Source organism: Anas platyrhynchos, chromosome 2 (assembly GCF_047663525.1).
Source record: "Anas platyrhynchos isolate ZD024472 breed Pekin duck chromosome 2, IASCAAS_PekinDuck_T2T, whole genome shotgun sequence".
In the NCBI taxonomy this organism is placed as follows: domain Eukaryota; kingdom Metazoa; phylum Chordata; class Aves; order Anseriformes; family Anatidae; genus Anas; species Anas platyrhynchos.
Window position 1 is genome coordinate 23,058,836 of NC_092588.1, and position 17,075 is coordinate 23,075,910.

A 17,075-nucleotide genomic window follows, 5' to 3' on the forward strand; every position below is an offset into this window, starting at 1 on the left:
AACCCTGCCTCCTTTAACTCAAACTGGCCCAGCTCCAAGACACAAGGAGAACTGGCAGGAGCACACATACAGTCACACTTACGCACGTATGGTATGCGTAGAGAATTCTTAGTTGGACAAGCTAAAGTCTACAGAAATTTCATGTGAATTAGCACAACGTTATCCCTTGTAATGAGGTGGAAAAAAAGAAGCCATAGCTTTCAGTAGAGCTCAGTACATCCCTGTTCTGCATCACACACTTCATCAGACCTGGGAAACTGTCTGCAGTTCTGGACAACAAAATAGAAACTTCAATTATTTCTTGTTTTTATTGTACAATAAATTATCTGATAATTTTACTATTCTTTTCTCCTCTTACACAATATGGATGGAAAGTTGGATGAAAAACTGCTGCTTACTTGATTTACAGAGAAAATCCTGCCGTGTCAGATTGACTGGAAAGGAATCAATGTAGGTTTGTGCTTGGGAGACCAGCAAAAAAAGATTTCCACAGTTTTGAGGAAACACCCTTTATTGTAGAGAAGTTTGTATACACAGATGCGATGTATTTACAACCAGCTTTTCTCAAACAGATGACTATTTAAAATCCTTCACAAATCTGTCAAGAATGAAAGAAAACGAAGCTCAGAAGCCCCACCAGCCCAACCCCCTAAATTCAGATTAATTCCCAAAGACAACTGCAATGAGATCATTATACATGGAGTTATTCTGAAGGAAGCAGTAGGACTGTGACAGGGATCAATGGATGGACTTCAGGGTTGGTTCAGTCAAAAGCATTGCTTAGTTTGAACTCAGAGTGAATGAACCACAAAGTAAGATGCCAAGAGGCAGCTTAGGACCTGCTTTTTCTCAGGGGTGTGGAAAAGACAGGCAGAAAGAGCGTGTTACCCTTCCTTCCATGGCCTCTGCAAGGACAGGTCACGGTGAGAACCTCTGTGAAAAGAAGTTGTCAGTCCTGTGTTCCCCTGAAAAGGTCTTTTCCAGAAAAAGGCAGGAAAAGCTCCACTCTTCTTCGGTCTGCAGGATAGAGCCAATGCACTGCAGGTGAGAACAGGCATCCTCCTTGGGAAGGGTGTGGGCTCACGTGCCAGCTAGCCACAGGAGGGATGGGTGCTTCTAGTGCCCCTCCGAACCATCCCTCAGCTCTGCACTGCAATTTTCCTCTGTGCAGTGGCATCAGCCTTGCTTCAGCCTGCTTAATCACCCCAAATGCAGAGGAGGCACCACAGGGGGGGAGCGGTGAGAGGTAGAGATAGACATTATATTTCCTCGTCCTTTTCAGTTAAAAGTAGAATCTTCGTCAGCAACAAAAAGTTACGTGTGCAGGAGGCACTTCTCTGGGGAAGAAAAAAAAATACCTCACGCAAGCATTCGTGGATGGATGAGTCCCATGAGGAAGATTCTCAGCATAACCAGTTTGGTTATAAAAGGAATCTGAAATCCTCACGCTGACGTATACGAAACACGCTAAAGGTATCTGCTAATGCTCCAGGAAGGTGCATGCATAAGTTTCCCACAGGCTGGGAACATGTATCTTGGAATCTGCATAATTTACTTCACACCCAGCAAAACACTGCGATATTTACAGGCACATTCCAATGGGAAAACATTTGCATATCGAGTGTGAAAGATGCAGCTTTGCCACCTAACCATGGGACTTTAAAAACAGGCAGTTTTTGACCTCAAAATGCTACTTGAGAAGTTTCTGGAGAGGAAAATGGCGTACGGGCAGGAAAAGAAAATTACCAGAAGTTGGTAAGAAGTTGTTGTTTTGGGTGTTTTTTTGACCATTAGAATGGTTACAGGCTGGGACTGAGTCCTTGTAGACCACAGGTTCTGGCTTGTTACACATCACAGAGTGCTTTTGTCCACTCTGAATTTCCATACTTATTTTTCCCCATTAAATTGGTTTCTCACTAGCCAGGTTGATGAGAATAGTACATAACTTTCATCCTTCTTGCAATCATCACTTTTCATATGAGTAAGCATGCTTACTCATAGATTTTCGCAGAACAGGAATGAAGCTGAATGTCACTTCTTGGACTTGGTCTGTATTCTGAAGGTCGAAGTGGGCATCTGAGAAACACATTTGTAATGCTTTGGAAGTTTTATAAATTAAATAAAAAAAAAAAAAAGGGCATCACACTCTGAGCATGATTGAGAATGCCACGTTCTCCATCCTGTAGCACTGCATGTCAGGCGTGGTGGACAAAGCTACTCAGCAACTACTGTAACCTTATCGCTACCCAGAATTGTTCTGAAACTAGTTCAGCACACTACTGTGGTTGCAGCAAATTATTAAAACTATCTACAGAATTTTAATCATACAATTTAGGTTTCAATATGTCAGCAGAACAGCAACATATAACCCATAGAGGTTATAGCCTGGAAGTGAAATTATCAAACTATTGCTCCAGTGTCTGAAAAGTAAAGCTATCCTCCCTAGGTACACAGCACGCTCTCACTTATGCTGACACATAAGGTGGTGGTGGATCTTTAGCAGCTCCGTTCACAGGATCATCATATGGTGGCAACAGCACCTGCAGGAAAGGAAAAAAAAAAAGTTATATTTTCTAAAAAGAAGCCAGCTGATAAAAATTACAGGGGAAAAAAAAAATGGAAAAAAAGGCCTTGTGCTAAAAAATAACAAAAAAAGAGTCATCAGGAGCTGATTAGTTAGAAAATGAAACAGTATTAGTTTAAAGTTCCTCCTTTTCAATTTATGTGTCGGTTTTCATAATGAAGGAAAATATTTCTTCTCATTCTTATTGACTCCAGTGACAGATTGATTTCAGCCAAAGGCCACTGCTTGCTGGTACCTGAATTTCTTCAATATGGTGGTGACAGTAGCTGCTTATTCCACAGCTGTCCTCTGTCTACAGTGCTTAAACAATGTCTCCTGGAGGAGTGCTCAGGCTGCTAAACCAGAGTGAGGAATGTCCCCCAGACCTCTCTTTCTGAAGTCTCACTGGAAGAGCTAAGAGTTGTTTTGGGGTGGGCAGAAGGAAAGAAAATTGAGAACAAATTACCAACGTCTAAATAAATCTCCAGTTTTGTGCTTTAGGGGCTCTCAGCTGTGAGAGGGAAGACATACATTACCATAAGCTCTTCAGTAAATACTTAAACATCTGATAGAAATTAGGACAGCTTTAATCATATATCATCCCCATTCATGGGAGGCCTGACAGCTTCCTAGGGCATGGGAGGCGTAAGTTCAGGCCACACAGGGCAGAGGGATTTGAACTAAAGTTTCTTGTTCTTTAAGCCAGCATGCTAGCTATCATGCCATTTTTTAAAGTCACCAGCACTGACATTAAGTAGCTTGCATGTGAAAAGGTGAAAGAGCACTTGGTCTGTGAATCCCAGCAGGGACTGAGAGTGAAATGGATGTCTAAATGAAAAATGAGTGTGCATTCCCTAAAATCTATCAATAGCGTGTAAAAATATCAGCTGTGGTGCATTGGCAGAGGTACTTTATGCAGCTGAAAATCAATTATTCACAATGGAATTTCCAGATATATCAGCATCACTTCTTGGTCATTAAAGGGCACATGAAGCTGAATGTCTAAACATGCACAGGGAAAACCCTGACACCATTAAAATTGATGGGAGTTTTGCCATGAGAGGATTTCACCAGTTTTTAAAGAAGTTGATAATATATTTTCTGTAAAGAAACATCCATGTTCATCTATTTTGGGCCTCAGCCACAACACAATAAAGTCAGTGGCAATCTTTCTATAGATTTAAATAGGCTTTGGATCAGTCCTTTGTAGGATGGTTCCAAGGGTGATTCACGTTGTCCTTATGTGAGTTTACAAACATGCACTGTGTGTTCAAGTACATTTGTGCACATGTTTGTTGGATTACAAAACAGATACCTTCGCATCTTCAGCCCTTAATCAAAAAAGTTTCATCATTTAGAAAAGGAAATTGTTGGAGTTGTTGCTCCTTATGAATACCATACGTTTGAGCTTGTAAATGTAATATATGATGCATGCATCCATGACAAAATCTAAAAAGCTCTGTCTTAGAAAGCATTTAATAAGTATTTAATAAATGGTGTCAACAATTAAGGGTGAACAACTTAAGGCAGAATACTTATCTATTGAAATCAGTACAGCATATAGAACTTCATATAAATGTTGTGATAAAAAAAATCATAAATATGAGTTACAATGTAACCTCAGTAAATCACTTTGCTAGAACATTTAAACTGTGAAGAACATTAAAACTGAGATCCTATCCTTGGTGCCAGTCATTAGTTTAATAGTTTTCTAGGATCCCTAGTAAAATCCTCGTGTTTCTGAAAAAAACACTAGTTTCTCAAACATATTGAAACACATTCTTTAGTTGTATATGAAACAATATAATTAGTAATTAAATCTAATCCACCAATAACCTAAAATGAATTAAGTTCACTTTGTGATGATTTAGCTTTCTTTTCACATTCTCATAATGCTCAGCCCCAAACTGTTGTCTATTCCTTTCAGGTTTAGAGTCCATTTCATCAGGCATAACGTGAAATGACAGCAGACTCAATCCAAAAAGCTGTCCATTTCCCAAGTTTACCTGTTGATTAATAAAGAACAGTACCTCTCCCTGTGCTCTGATCCTCTCTCTTTTAGATCAATGAATCCTAAAACTACTGTGGTTACATCAGTCTTACTACTTCAGCACTGTGGTTACTGTCATTTGCAACAGGTCTCCTGAAGGATTTGCTGATACGAGTGAGGTTCTTGGCTGCCTTCACTCTTGTGTGAAACGAAATCCTTCAGGTAGGAGAAGAGCCTCCTCGTGAGGCTCTTACCATGCTCTGGGGAGGTGAATGCTCTGCTTTGCTCCATGGACCCCAAAATCATCAAGTCAGTGACCCCAAGGAGCCTCAGAAAATGCTTTCTGACTTCCCAACAGTTCCACAAGAAGATAGGAATGCCTAGAGGAGACATTTTGGAGAAGCCATTGATGATATGCTAAGGCATATGGACTTCTGTTGGAAAATTCAAGGTGCATGAGGTATGAATTGGGGAGGTCAACAAAGAGGCCCATTAGTTTCACAATAAATTGTCTACGGTAAAAGGTTAAAGTGTGTTTTCAAATTTCTGTAAGGTCTAGGGTCACTTTATTGCTGTCAAGGGTTATTATTGCTGGTGAATAGTTCCATCAGCGATGAGTTTACAGGCTTACTCCCCACTCATTTTTGTGTTTAAATATTGGAGTACCCTCATCATCCATTTCCTTGACAGGAACAGAATTGTGAGCTGTATAAAACAATGAGTGCAGAATAAGCAGTATTCAAAATTACTACCTTTGTTTAGCAGTGTTTGAGTTAGACATAGAAAATATGGACTGGTTATCTTTCAGTCAACGTGTGTTTTTTTTTACTGTTACTTAATCAGTTGTCAACTGTAAGTATAAATAGTCATCATTCATCTTCCAAGACAATTTTAATAACTCTTAAAACACTATAATTACAAATCTTGCAACTCTGCCTGTAAGAGTACCTTTTCATTGTTTTTGACAGGAATAGTTTCAGGCCATTACTTCCCTTAAATTTTTTTCTGTCCTTTCAGTTAAGTATATTTTGGACAAAGGGAGAAAGATAAGAGCTGAATTATCTCAGCTTTTAACTGTTTTATGTTAAAACAGTTAACCACCTACAAAAATCTCAAGAAAAAGAGAATTCCATTAGAATTTTTATGGATGAATTTATACCAAAGTGGCTGAGATGAAAATCTGGATGATGGTATTTTTCTCATCTATCGTCTTAATTTTAAATCTCAGCATAGTTTAATGGAAGCAGATAAGTTCCTTGGACATAAAACTGCTTAATTATTCTGGAAAAACATTAAGTTCTCTAGAGACTTAAAATGGAAACCAGTCACTGAGCCAAAGGGTGAATTCAGAAGCTGGAAAAGTAGACAGAAACTCACTACTCAGTTTTATCTGAGAACCTAAATAGAATGGATGCAGTCTAGAATAATTACTGAATGTCAAAAATATTTTAGGTCCATGGTATCCTCAAGGCAGAATATGCACTAAAACAACTGAAGCATTTTGCTTCCTGGGCACTACATTAGAGCATTTCCTTGTTTGTTTGTTGTGAATTGAGAAAAATGCACGTTTGTTCCCCTGGATGCTCTGGAACTAATGCTCACAGAGCGTTTGAGATTGTCACTTGAAAGTTATTACAAAGAGTAAAGACAAAGGGCCCCCATTTTACGGAACCCAGTGATTTCTGTGAAGCAAAATTCTGGGGTTTTATGGCTAGACCAGCTAGCACGTTTGGAAAATTAGGGTCCAGTCCTACAGGATGCCTAAAATCCAAAGGACAGAAGTACCTAAATTCTTTCACAATCCTTATAATGGTATCTAAAAACCATGAATGATTGTAATATCATCCTTTAACACGCATCCAAAAAAAGGAGCTGACATTACTTGCTGTTTGTATAATGTTTAGTGATAAAAAGCATTGCCCAGAGACTGTGAGATCAGTAGTCTAGGGGCTCCCAAACCAAGACAGTTCAAACCCAAAGTGCCCATCTCTTGTATGAATGCCTCAGACAGAAGGTTATCAGGTAGGCTGGAAGGCCATTTTCCACCCTTCTGTTGTCATAGCAAGGCCAAGTGTGCAATAATCCATCGGGAGGGAAAGAAAATAAGAGAAAGTGTGGCTCCATAACCCCACAGTTAGTGCTTAAGTGGGACAGAGAGTCCTGGATGCTGGGCTTTGCTCCCAATACCATTTAATCATTTTGTGATAAGCAGTCTTGTATAATACACAGAAATAATCCAGAACTGACCCATAAGAAATCCTGGTCCTGACTTAGCTGGTGTCATCCAACTTATTTGGATAATTGTATTACATAAGCTTCTCTCTATTTTAAAGTGCAAGATAAAGAATGACCTTCTCCGGAAGAAATAATTACCATAGAAGTTTCCCACTGGCTATAACATATTCAGTTAGTATAAGCATATGTCATTTCTTATTTTTTACATTCTGGTTAACCTGTTTTTGAGTGGAAGTTCATAAAGTTATTGCTTAGAAATATGCCTAAAAAGAAACACAGGCAAATACTTGTATATTCAAATAGTTCAGAATTAATCTTGGCCCAAAGGTTTGTTTTGTTTTGTTTTGTTTGGGGGAGGGGGAGGGAATTGCATTGTTTCAATAATCCTTCTATATTTTTCCAGCTGTTTCCCCATTTAGCTGAATTTCTAGTAGAAATTTTTCTTTCTTCAGGATATGTGCAAGTTCTCTCATATTGCTGCATGTATTCCTGTTTGAACTCGAGATCTTAGATATGTTTGGTGTCTAGTACATTTCTACAGGACAAAATGTACTTAGTCCTGTGTGAGTAAACTTAAATATTTGATGAATTGATTATTTCTGCATTCTTGAGGATCTGACCCATAACTCACTGAACTTAACAGCAGTCTTGCTGGGTCTTCAGAGGGAGCTTTGAATAACATTTTCCCACAGCCATTTGTACTCTTCACTGAGTGGAATCATACAATTGTCACAAAACAGCTTCTGGTTTGAACAATATTTTGGCTGGCAGCAGCTATGTGAGGCTTTTGTGAGTTCCCATGGCAAAATACCTTGTTGATGTCTTGTTAGAAACAAACATTGTTAGAGACAGCTCTGAAACACTTCATTTTTATGACAATTCCTAGCACAGAAATGTACTTGATAATACCCAAAAAAGCTATAGATTAAAAATGTCTATGGTAAGTGCTGATGGTGGTAGTCAGCATTCAAGATGTTCTCTCAGTCTTTAGCTTGGAGATGCATCAGCCCTTCAATCTCCTGTCTGTAAAGCCAGGATTATAAATTATAGAATAGATTCAGAAAAAAATAAAAAAGGGGAAAAAAAAAAGTCCTAAGCATCAATCACGTTGTATAAAAAAATTGTAAACCAACCAACCAACCAACCAAACACCAAAAAAAACCACACAGATTTACTGTAAAATAATTTAAATTCATTTTTTTATGTATGAAATACAGAGGATCAAGCTGCTGCCTAGCATTTGAGAACTCTTCAGCCATGAACAAGACCCATCCCAGCTTCTTGAAGTGAGGGGCTTGTTCTGGGATCAGCCTTATGAATGCTCTGTATTGCAACTCTGCTGTGAAACACAGTGTGTCACTTCATGAATTTGGGAGGAATACGTGCTTGAACTCTAGCACTTCATAAACAAGTGATCATCTTCCAGCTCTCTATAACCTGGGAGAGCATTTCCATGGTGCAGCAACTTCCAGCTTTACTGTGAGAGTTCATGGAGCAATGTGAACACGTTGCAGAGGGTCGCAGCAAACACCACCTGAGAGTTTTTTCAATAAAAGCTCCAGATTTTCACACCAAATGAGTTCACACTACATCAATACACGATATATAAAGAGGGACAGATGACAATGGTTGAGTAGGATTAGGGTCATCACTACTGCAATTCAGTCCTGGTCCTGTCTCTGACATTTTGAGTTTTAGCAATTTGTTTGACTTGGTTGCAGAAGGATTTCACATTTGTAAAACAGGCACATTATTTGAAACATCCTGAAAAGTGTTCCAGACCTAAAGACAGATTTAAAACTCTCTTGGGTGAAACTTGCATATGACTGTATGAAACATGGACTAAATTGTGGAAATACTTACAAACTAAATGTATATTTGCTAGATATTTGACCTATGCCTGGAAATGTTTACCCCACACTCTCCACCACAGCTATGTGTGCAGCACTTCTCAGTCTCCTGCAGAAGTGACATTTGCATCCCAGACACCCAGACCATTAACAAGAATCCCTACAGGAGGCCCATGCACATACACAGAGAGGAAAAAGAGGGCAAAAGGAGCTTTTCTCTCACGCAGCTGATGTACAGAGTGTCAATGGGTACAGGCCTTTCTCTCTGTTTACTTAAAAAGGGAGGGAGAGTAACCACAAAATGATGGAGAGTATGGCAGAGCCAAGGCAGGAATCACCAGAGTGTTGCTGGACCAAGTCATGGGTAAAAGTGCTGAACCACAGGAATTTCCTTGTCCGGGAACTTGTGCCCAACATGCAGTGCCGGTGTGCTGACGGGAGGAGTGCTGGCACAGCCGCGGGCTGAAATAAAGAGTTACTGAAGGTCTCCCTTCCTACTGTGGCTAGCCTTTTTATTTCCTCTTCCTTTCCAAATTCAGGATAAAATTTCTCCTTGGTGTTGCACAGGGCTGATACATCAGGTTCAGGGACAGCTTGATTGCAATATGAAGCCTCCAGCCACACAAGCCTAGTTGCAAAAATCCTCTGCTCTGGGTTCCTTTCATCTCAGTAATCCCAGCTTGAGACCCAGCACCTACTTGTACCGACGGATGCAGGGCATTGATAAATGTACAGGTGTTACTGTTCTGTGGTCCACAGTGGGTTTCACGGTGTGCAATCACATTGTCTAACTCCATGCTCACGTCTCTGCTCTCCTGTCATTCACCCGGCCAAGGGGAGAGGGATTTCCTTCCACAGCTGCGGTGCCGTGAGAAGCCATTAACCGCAACCTAAACCACGTTCAGCTGCAGTGGAGTGAGCAGACAGCCTACAAACAGCTCTGAAGGGAAGGCTGCTGACATGACCTGTCCAGTTCAAGACAATCCCAACAGCCCTCTCCTCATGTTGGAGACAAATATTATGAAGGTCACCTGGGGAAAGCAGATTCTGCATTTCCTATTGCTTCACTCTGCACACAGAAAAGGATGAGAATGATTCTCTCTTGGCAATGTTTTCCTGTCAAATTGGCAATGTGTGCTTTTTGTTTGTCTCCTTGCTTTGTTTTTGAGTATGACAGAAGAAAATGTAAAATTAAAACGAGGTAACATGAGCTTTTAGGGTGATTATTAGCATACCTAGCAGATTGGGGTGAAAATATAACTGGATGGACAATTTGGCCTGGAGGAACAATGGATTACACACACTGAGGTTGTCAAGAGAGAGAGATTGACTGAATCAGGAAGTATTAAAACTAAATCTGCTAAGAATTCAGAGAAAAGCCTTTTAACCCATGAGCATGAAAACACACTTTACATTGACTGTATGAAAAGACTGGCAGCCTTCTGGTGAAGAGCTTTTTCCTCAGAGTGGAGAACCAGGAAAAATACGAAAAATACGGATAATTCTAAGGCAAGAAGCAGTTATTAAATGTTTCATACAGGGTAAGCACTGGAGAAAGAAGTAGGGCTTAGCATTTTTAGCTGCAGCTGTGCATGTACATGTATGGACAGCTCTGCTGGATGAGGTGAGGGGTCCATGCAGACCACAGCAATTAGTGGTGGATATTGAAGGAAGAGAAGTGCAAGAGGTAACAGTAAAAAATGAAGACGGAGCAGTGCAGGCATATATGGACAGGTCATGGCTGGCAAGGTCAAGACCAGGCAAGATAGAGAAGCAGGAGGGGTGCTGAGGAGGGAGCTGACCTCCACCTGAAAGAAGCTTTCTCCGTGCTCAAGACAGGACCAGGCACTTTCTCCCACTTGACCCGTGTTAGCTGTGTTCTTCCAGATGAGATCAACAGCCCTGTGGAAGCAATTCTTTTTCTCTGCTGCTTAGAAATATCTGCTTTAAAGGTGCCTGTTTACAGTGTAAATGGCTGCCCTGGTCACATGAGTGCAATCGAAGGAACTGTTTTTAAAAAAGTTATGAGAGCTATGCTTACAAAAAAGCTTCCCATCTGCCTTCTTCTCCTTCCCCTATCCCCAGTTTAAAAAGCCCTGGATATAGGGCCAGAGCTTTATGTCAGAGCCAAATAATATTTAATATCAAATGGGAAATGTTTTTCTTTGCTTTATTTACAGCTGCATTTGCTTGAAAAGTTTGCCCCAAATGTGCTAGTTAATTACGATTTGTTTAAGCATTTCATGATTCGTTATTTGTTAAATAAATCCCAGGAAACCTTCCTCTCGACATGGACAGGAAGTTTGTATGTTTATATGTGTGCATTTCCATTAGAAACCACACTAGAATGATTACAGATGGACTAACTGGAAGCAAAATAGCTCTGAGATAATTCATAATCCCATTCAGACAAAAAGTAGGCCTCAATGCTGAAAAATCATCTGTACAGAGTTAGAGCTGGTATGTTGTTTTGTGGTGTTTATTTATTTTTTTTTTCCTTTCCCAAAACTGCTTATTTACTCCAAGCCACCAGCTCTCTAAGACACTGTTTTGCTACTTTACATGAGTTTATGGATTTCGGTAATGAAGCAGCACAATGTTTCCAGCGCTACAGATAGATGAATAAATGTATATATTACTAGGACACAGCAAAATTTAGGGACAGATTGTGATTGCTCTTGCGTGGGAAGAAAATTGGATTGAGGAAACTATTGTCTTTTTTTCATCGTGTGCAACCTCATAAAAGTCATCCAGAATAATGGTGTAATTACCCTCCCCATTCAAAGACACGGAGTGATAGTTCACCTCAGGCCACAAAAGCCTTTCCTACATATTGGCCAGCCCTCTTCTGCTGCACCTCCTGCCGTGCATCATGATCTTGTGCGGACAGAGCACATCCTTCATGCTTTCAAAATGAGCATTTGCTGGATGAATTTATGATTCCTAAGGGGTACTTGACTGCATGTCACCAGTGCTGATGACTTGGAGAAGCATATTACAACTCTGTGTACCAAATGGTTGGTGTGTCGTCCTGAGTGCAGAGGCTGTGAGAGCACACTAATCTTTTGATGGACTTTTTAATTACTCACATGCATCTCCAACCTTGTCTCCTCTTATGATTACATTTTGCTTCCACTCAAGAGTTAAGAAGATGGGAACCTATAAATAGCTCACACAGGGCAGCCAAATTGTTTAATAGGCATGGTGATCTCGTGGGAGATATTCTTGCATTACAGATACTGCTGGAAAGGCTTCCATTTTATCTCCATCTCACCAGGTGGACCATGTTTCCCTCCCTATCTGCCCAGGGACGTGGGGTGATTGAACACTGGTCTTTGGCACCACAACAGAGAGATGGGCCAATTGTAAAATGTGGGGTAGAAATCTCATCATAACATCTGGGGGCAGTAAGACATGGGACTTTGAGATGCCTACTTTTGTCTTCCACAATTATTTTTCACTAATTACTATTTTTATTAAAATATGTATATATATTTATATATTGCACAGTGCATGTAGGCACTTCCTAGTGAAAGCTGAATGTTTCCCTTGTTTATAACAGAATTATTGTAATGCTGTGTTAAAACTACAAAGCACTGGTGTCATGAAAGGTGATGAACTGACAGCTTGAGGGAAAAGCTGTATGTTTATGTGGAAATCTGTTAATGTTAGTAAATCACATTTGTAAAGCACCTGTCAAACAGAAGCTCTCATGATTTTTTTCACATCTAAATTTGGCACACGACTGACAGCTCAGCCTTGTTCTTTCCAGAGTTAAGGAGGGTTTGTCACGGAGTTCAATTAAAGCAGACCTTGCTTTTCTCACTGCTCATAAGACAAAGGACTGAGACTGTAAGCGCTGTGCAGCCCAGGGCAGGCTGCAGTGGAGGAAGTCCTACGTCCATAAAGAGTCCTGAGGGAGGCTTGGGAAGAAAGCAGTTGCTCTACTGGAAGCTATCGCCTTTACGGAAAACGAAGGCAGACTGGAAGAACGGTCCAGAAATCACCAGAAGCTAACAACTGCAGGAAGTCAGCCTTCTGGATTGTTGTCACACCCTCGGCAAAACAGCCGCAGCTGCGTGTACTCCTCCGTGATACGGTGCGGAGCGTCGCCTCAGCGCAATCTCTAGGAGAACAATGCCACCTACTGAACTGCCGGCGACGGCAGCTCCCTCCCACCCAAGTTTCAGAGGATGTTATTTCTGTATCTACACAGCTTAGGGTGATGGGTGAGTTTTGGCACAGAGGCTCAGGGCTAAAATATCTGGGACGTGCAAAGAGCTGCTCCTCCACTTGGCTATGACCTGACTCGCACCGTGCAAGGGGGTGTGATGCAAAGGCTGAGCTAGCTTTAAAGATGAAAGGCAGCTTAGCAGAGGAGCAGGGCTTCCAGCATGGGCCAGTGGCTAGAGAGCCACATCAGAGTTAACTGCTGTTGTCTTGGCATCTTGCCTCCTGCTGCACTTCCCGGTCTGAACAATACTGCTGGGGTGGATTCAGGCTTCCCCCCTGCTTCATTGCACAGTGTAACTACAACTCGAGCCTGTCCTGGAAAACTCACACAGGGCTCAGCTTGTACACCCGTATATCCTTGGCAATAAGGATTTAAGCTGTCATCGGCTTTAGCCGCACTGATACATATCCTCAGAATTATACCTAGGATGTCAACTCATTTTTTCAAGCCCACAAAACAGCAGCCGCCAGATGGTAATGAATTGAGCCTGTTAGGAAAAAAAAGGGTCTGTAAAGAAACTCTGCAACTTCATAAACACTCTGTATTTTTTCCTACATTGCAACACTCCTAATTAGTGAATTGAAAAAGATTTGAAAGATTCAAATTACACATCTCTATGTTATGTCTTTTCAAATTTAATTATGAACAGTGAAAACAGATTTATCTCTTTCTGTATCAAACATCTTACTGATTTTCATGTGTTAGAGTAATTCCAGTGTTTGAGTTGCAAACAGCAGATATCTATTTATTTATTTATTTTTAAATTACACTGGGGAAAATAGATAAACATGCATTTTGATTTGTAATTCGACTTCTAAGTAAATGTAAATGTAAATGTAAGTGTAAGTGTAATGACTGTAATGGCAATTGAAAATGTTCTGTAAGCCTTATTTTTAATCTTTAAAGGGCATTTGCACCAAAATTGACACCATTAATAGCCTGTCTGAGCAGCACAGCTGGCTTCTAACATCAGCCAGTAATAGGTGAGACCTGTAACAAAAAGTGTGATTAGCAAGTAGCCCTAAGAAACAGAGCAAGCAGGCAGCATGAACCAATTTCAACCTCAGGGAATGCTGGAATTTAAGAGAAAATCCTTGCATAAACAAGGAAGCAGTGGAAGAAAGAGCTGCGTATAGATGATAAAAAGATGGGAAAGGTTGAAATAGAAAAAGCAACACAATCTCCTCATTAAGATTAAAGGACAACTGACAAAGGATGAGACTTCACTGCAGGTAGAAAGTGAAGTGCTGGAGTAGCTGTATAGATGTTTGTTGGCAGAAGCAGACTGTTAGGATACTTTCCTGCAATTCGGAATCAATTAGAAGAGGAAGTGCACGCACACATGAGAGAGACATGAATGCTGGCATCCACGTGGGACTCGAGCCCTTTGAAGATTCTCTGATTAAAGACTTTGCTGTGGGAACACACCATTCGAGCGTATAAGAGCCATTCTGAAGAGAAACAGATCCAGCCCTTAAATGATACTTCCAGATCTCATGCCGACTATTACACGTAGCTAATTACCACCTTTATTTCAAGTGCTCGGTAGTTCTGTTTATATATTGTGTGTTTTTTTCCTGCCTCTGCTTCTTCTTCCTTTTCTCTGCCTCCTGTTTTTTTTACCTGCTTTCCCTCTTGCAGGCTTTATCAGACAGTTTCCACCAGGGAAGGTGGGAGCTCCTCTGCCTGCACGCAGCTGAAGGCTCCGAGAAGGGCTCAGAGAGTGAGTCACGGCAGCGGTATTCATTTGTGGTGTGTGCTCACTTCAAAGTATGCTCATGGTTACTACTCAGTGGAAAAAGATGCCTCTGATGTAGTGGCCCAGCCATAACGGTATGCATACAAACCACCGTGCAAGACCAACTCCTTGGTGAGCATTGCCAAGTTTCTAGGAATTTTATGCTGCATTATGGAAAATACCTTTAAAGCAGGAATTTTCTCAAAGGCACCTTGAACTCAGACACGTACTCTCTCAAAACTGGCTCAGTATTTGGAAATCAGAGGCTCCAAAGAGCCTATCAGAAACAAGAACTCTTGGGCACAGTTTGTCTGCCTCTGGACTCCACCTCACACTTCTGTCTGTTTAATTGGAAAGAGTCTAAGGATCCTTCTCTCCTTCTGTACACAAACTAATCACCTTCCACATGTGCAGAATAAGACAGTAACACAAAGAATGGCTCTTCCAGCCTCACCAAAGAATATTCCTGCCCCTGCTCAGAGGAATCATCCAGCAGGAATGAAAGACCTAACTCTACACTTCTCAAATGGGTCCCTGTTGCTCTGGGAAAGGGAGAACAAACAAAAGAATAGTGTTGGCAGATTAATTTCAGACTGCTTGGTTGATGTCATGTCCACAAAAGGAATGTATCTGTGCTGAAGACAAAACCAAAAATGAATAACTTACCAAGTAACTTATTAACCGTTGCAGATAAACGTATGTCAGATAGGATCCTTAAAGCAATTTGATAAAGTACATAAGAATCTAAATCCCAATTTGAGGAGAGATTTACGGCTTTACATTTTATCCTCGCTGGCAGCATGACCAGATTGGCTTCCACTGATTGGCTATGGTGAGTGTTAAAAATAAAATAATGGAATTCCCCAGTTGTCCAAGAGCACAAAGGAGCCATTCCTCCTATGGAGAACAAAATGTCTAACTTTGGGTAATCCTCCACACTCATAACTTGGCAGTTTTTCCAAATTGGACAGTCATTTCCATGGCACTGCAGTCACAGTTTAAATCAGTGTAGAAAACTGATCTTCATCCATGGAGTGCTCGAAGCAGTTGGCAGGAAAAAGCAATCCCAGATTGGGAAAGTAGAAAAAGCAACCTTCAGGTTATTATGGTTCGTTGCGTGGGAGCCACCTTACTGCCATGCCAAAATCTCTTACAGTACTGGAATAAAGCTTAGGGGGGTGAGATGATAACATATTCTCGAGCAACCCTGAGGCTGCTGTGACTAAGGTACACAGCTGGATCTCCAGGTCCTGCCATTACCAACCCCTGGCACATAACAGGGTCATGTCTTCCCTTTGCCTGGGGTCCTGGCTGTTCCCCAGCCCGGCACCAGCTGGTGCCCCCACCCCATAACACACACTGTTCATGGAGCCAAGCTGGGTACACAGCTCTGGTGTTGAACTTAGAAGGCCACAGAAGGAGGATGTCTCACCTCACAGGGGTAATGTGAGCATCCCATTTACAGCCAGCAGCAGGGAGGACGCTCGTTTGTTCCAGATGGCACGCTTGCAAAAATTACAGCTTAAACCACTTACACTGAGTGACAAAAATCAGATTATCTGGTAGCTAATAACTATAGCTATCAGGTTACTTACAGTTCAGATCTATGAGTGTTATTTATAAGAAACAGTTTGATCAGGGAAAACTAACTGGAAATTTCTGCGCTGTGAATTTTCCCACCAAATTAGTCCACACTGAAGTTATTCTTATGTTTTTTAGTGGAGCGAGAATTAGACAATAAGTAGGAAGAGAGGGAGACAACTGAATATTTTAAAAAATAAAGTATTCCTGCAGTGGGGATCTCTGGAGGATTGTCAGAGAAGAAGGTACAGCATATGCATGGGAGTGCTGGTGACCAGGACTGGCAGAGCACCTCTGTGTGAGGGCAGACAAGCCAAAAGCTTGTCTCTTGGAAGGTAACACCTGTAGCTTTCCACCATAAGGCCAGCCAAGAAGATGAAGGAGTATTGCTGTTGAGACCTATACACTCTCAACATGAATTCAGATTCTTGATGGGCTTGCTCTTAGATAGAAATGAAGTAACTCATTGTGAGACCCATCAAGGACTTCCAAACACACAGAGCCAAGGAGCAAGTAAGTAACAAGAAACAAACCCACTCTACTGTGCTTAAGGAATTGTCCATTCTTCTAACCACGTTTGGATGCGATATGCAGGTGTGCTTATGTGTTTTGCCACTGGTAAATTAAGAAATGCAGTAAAACAAAAGATAATCCGGTTATTATTTTCAGAACAACTTGCTGGATTGGAGAGCCACTTAAATAAAATCACAGATTCTTACTCTTTTGAACAAAATACTGTTGCTTTATAATAAAGATGTTTCCTCCTTTTGTAAGAACGGGACCTGTAATCCAATCATCTCAGTGGGGTTCACAGCTGGTGCAGCCAGAAAGTAACTATGGACCCTTTTTACCTCTTGTATCATGATATCCCAGCTAGTATGGAT

The 17,075-nt window shown here is 41.0% G+C and overlaps 1 protein-coding gene across 1 annotated transcript in view; it reads right to left on the minus strand.

The window, feature by feature from the left end:
• Positions 1–493: 493 nt before the first annotated feature.
• The window catches only part of LAPTM4B (lysosomal protein transmembrane 4 beta), a 60,532-nt gene continuing 43,950 nt past the window's right edge, over positions 494–17,075 (minus strand). The window contains exon 7 of the mRNA XM_072034443.1: positions 494–2,540. Coding sequence (XP_071890544.1) covers positions 2,466–2,540 — 75 coding nt within the window. The 3' untranslated portion in view covers positions 494–2,465. The remainder of the gene's footprint in view (positions 2,541–17,075) is intronic.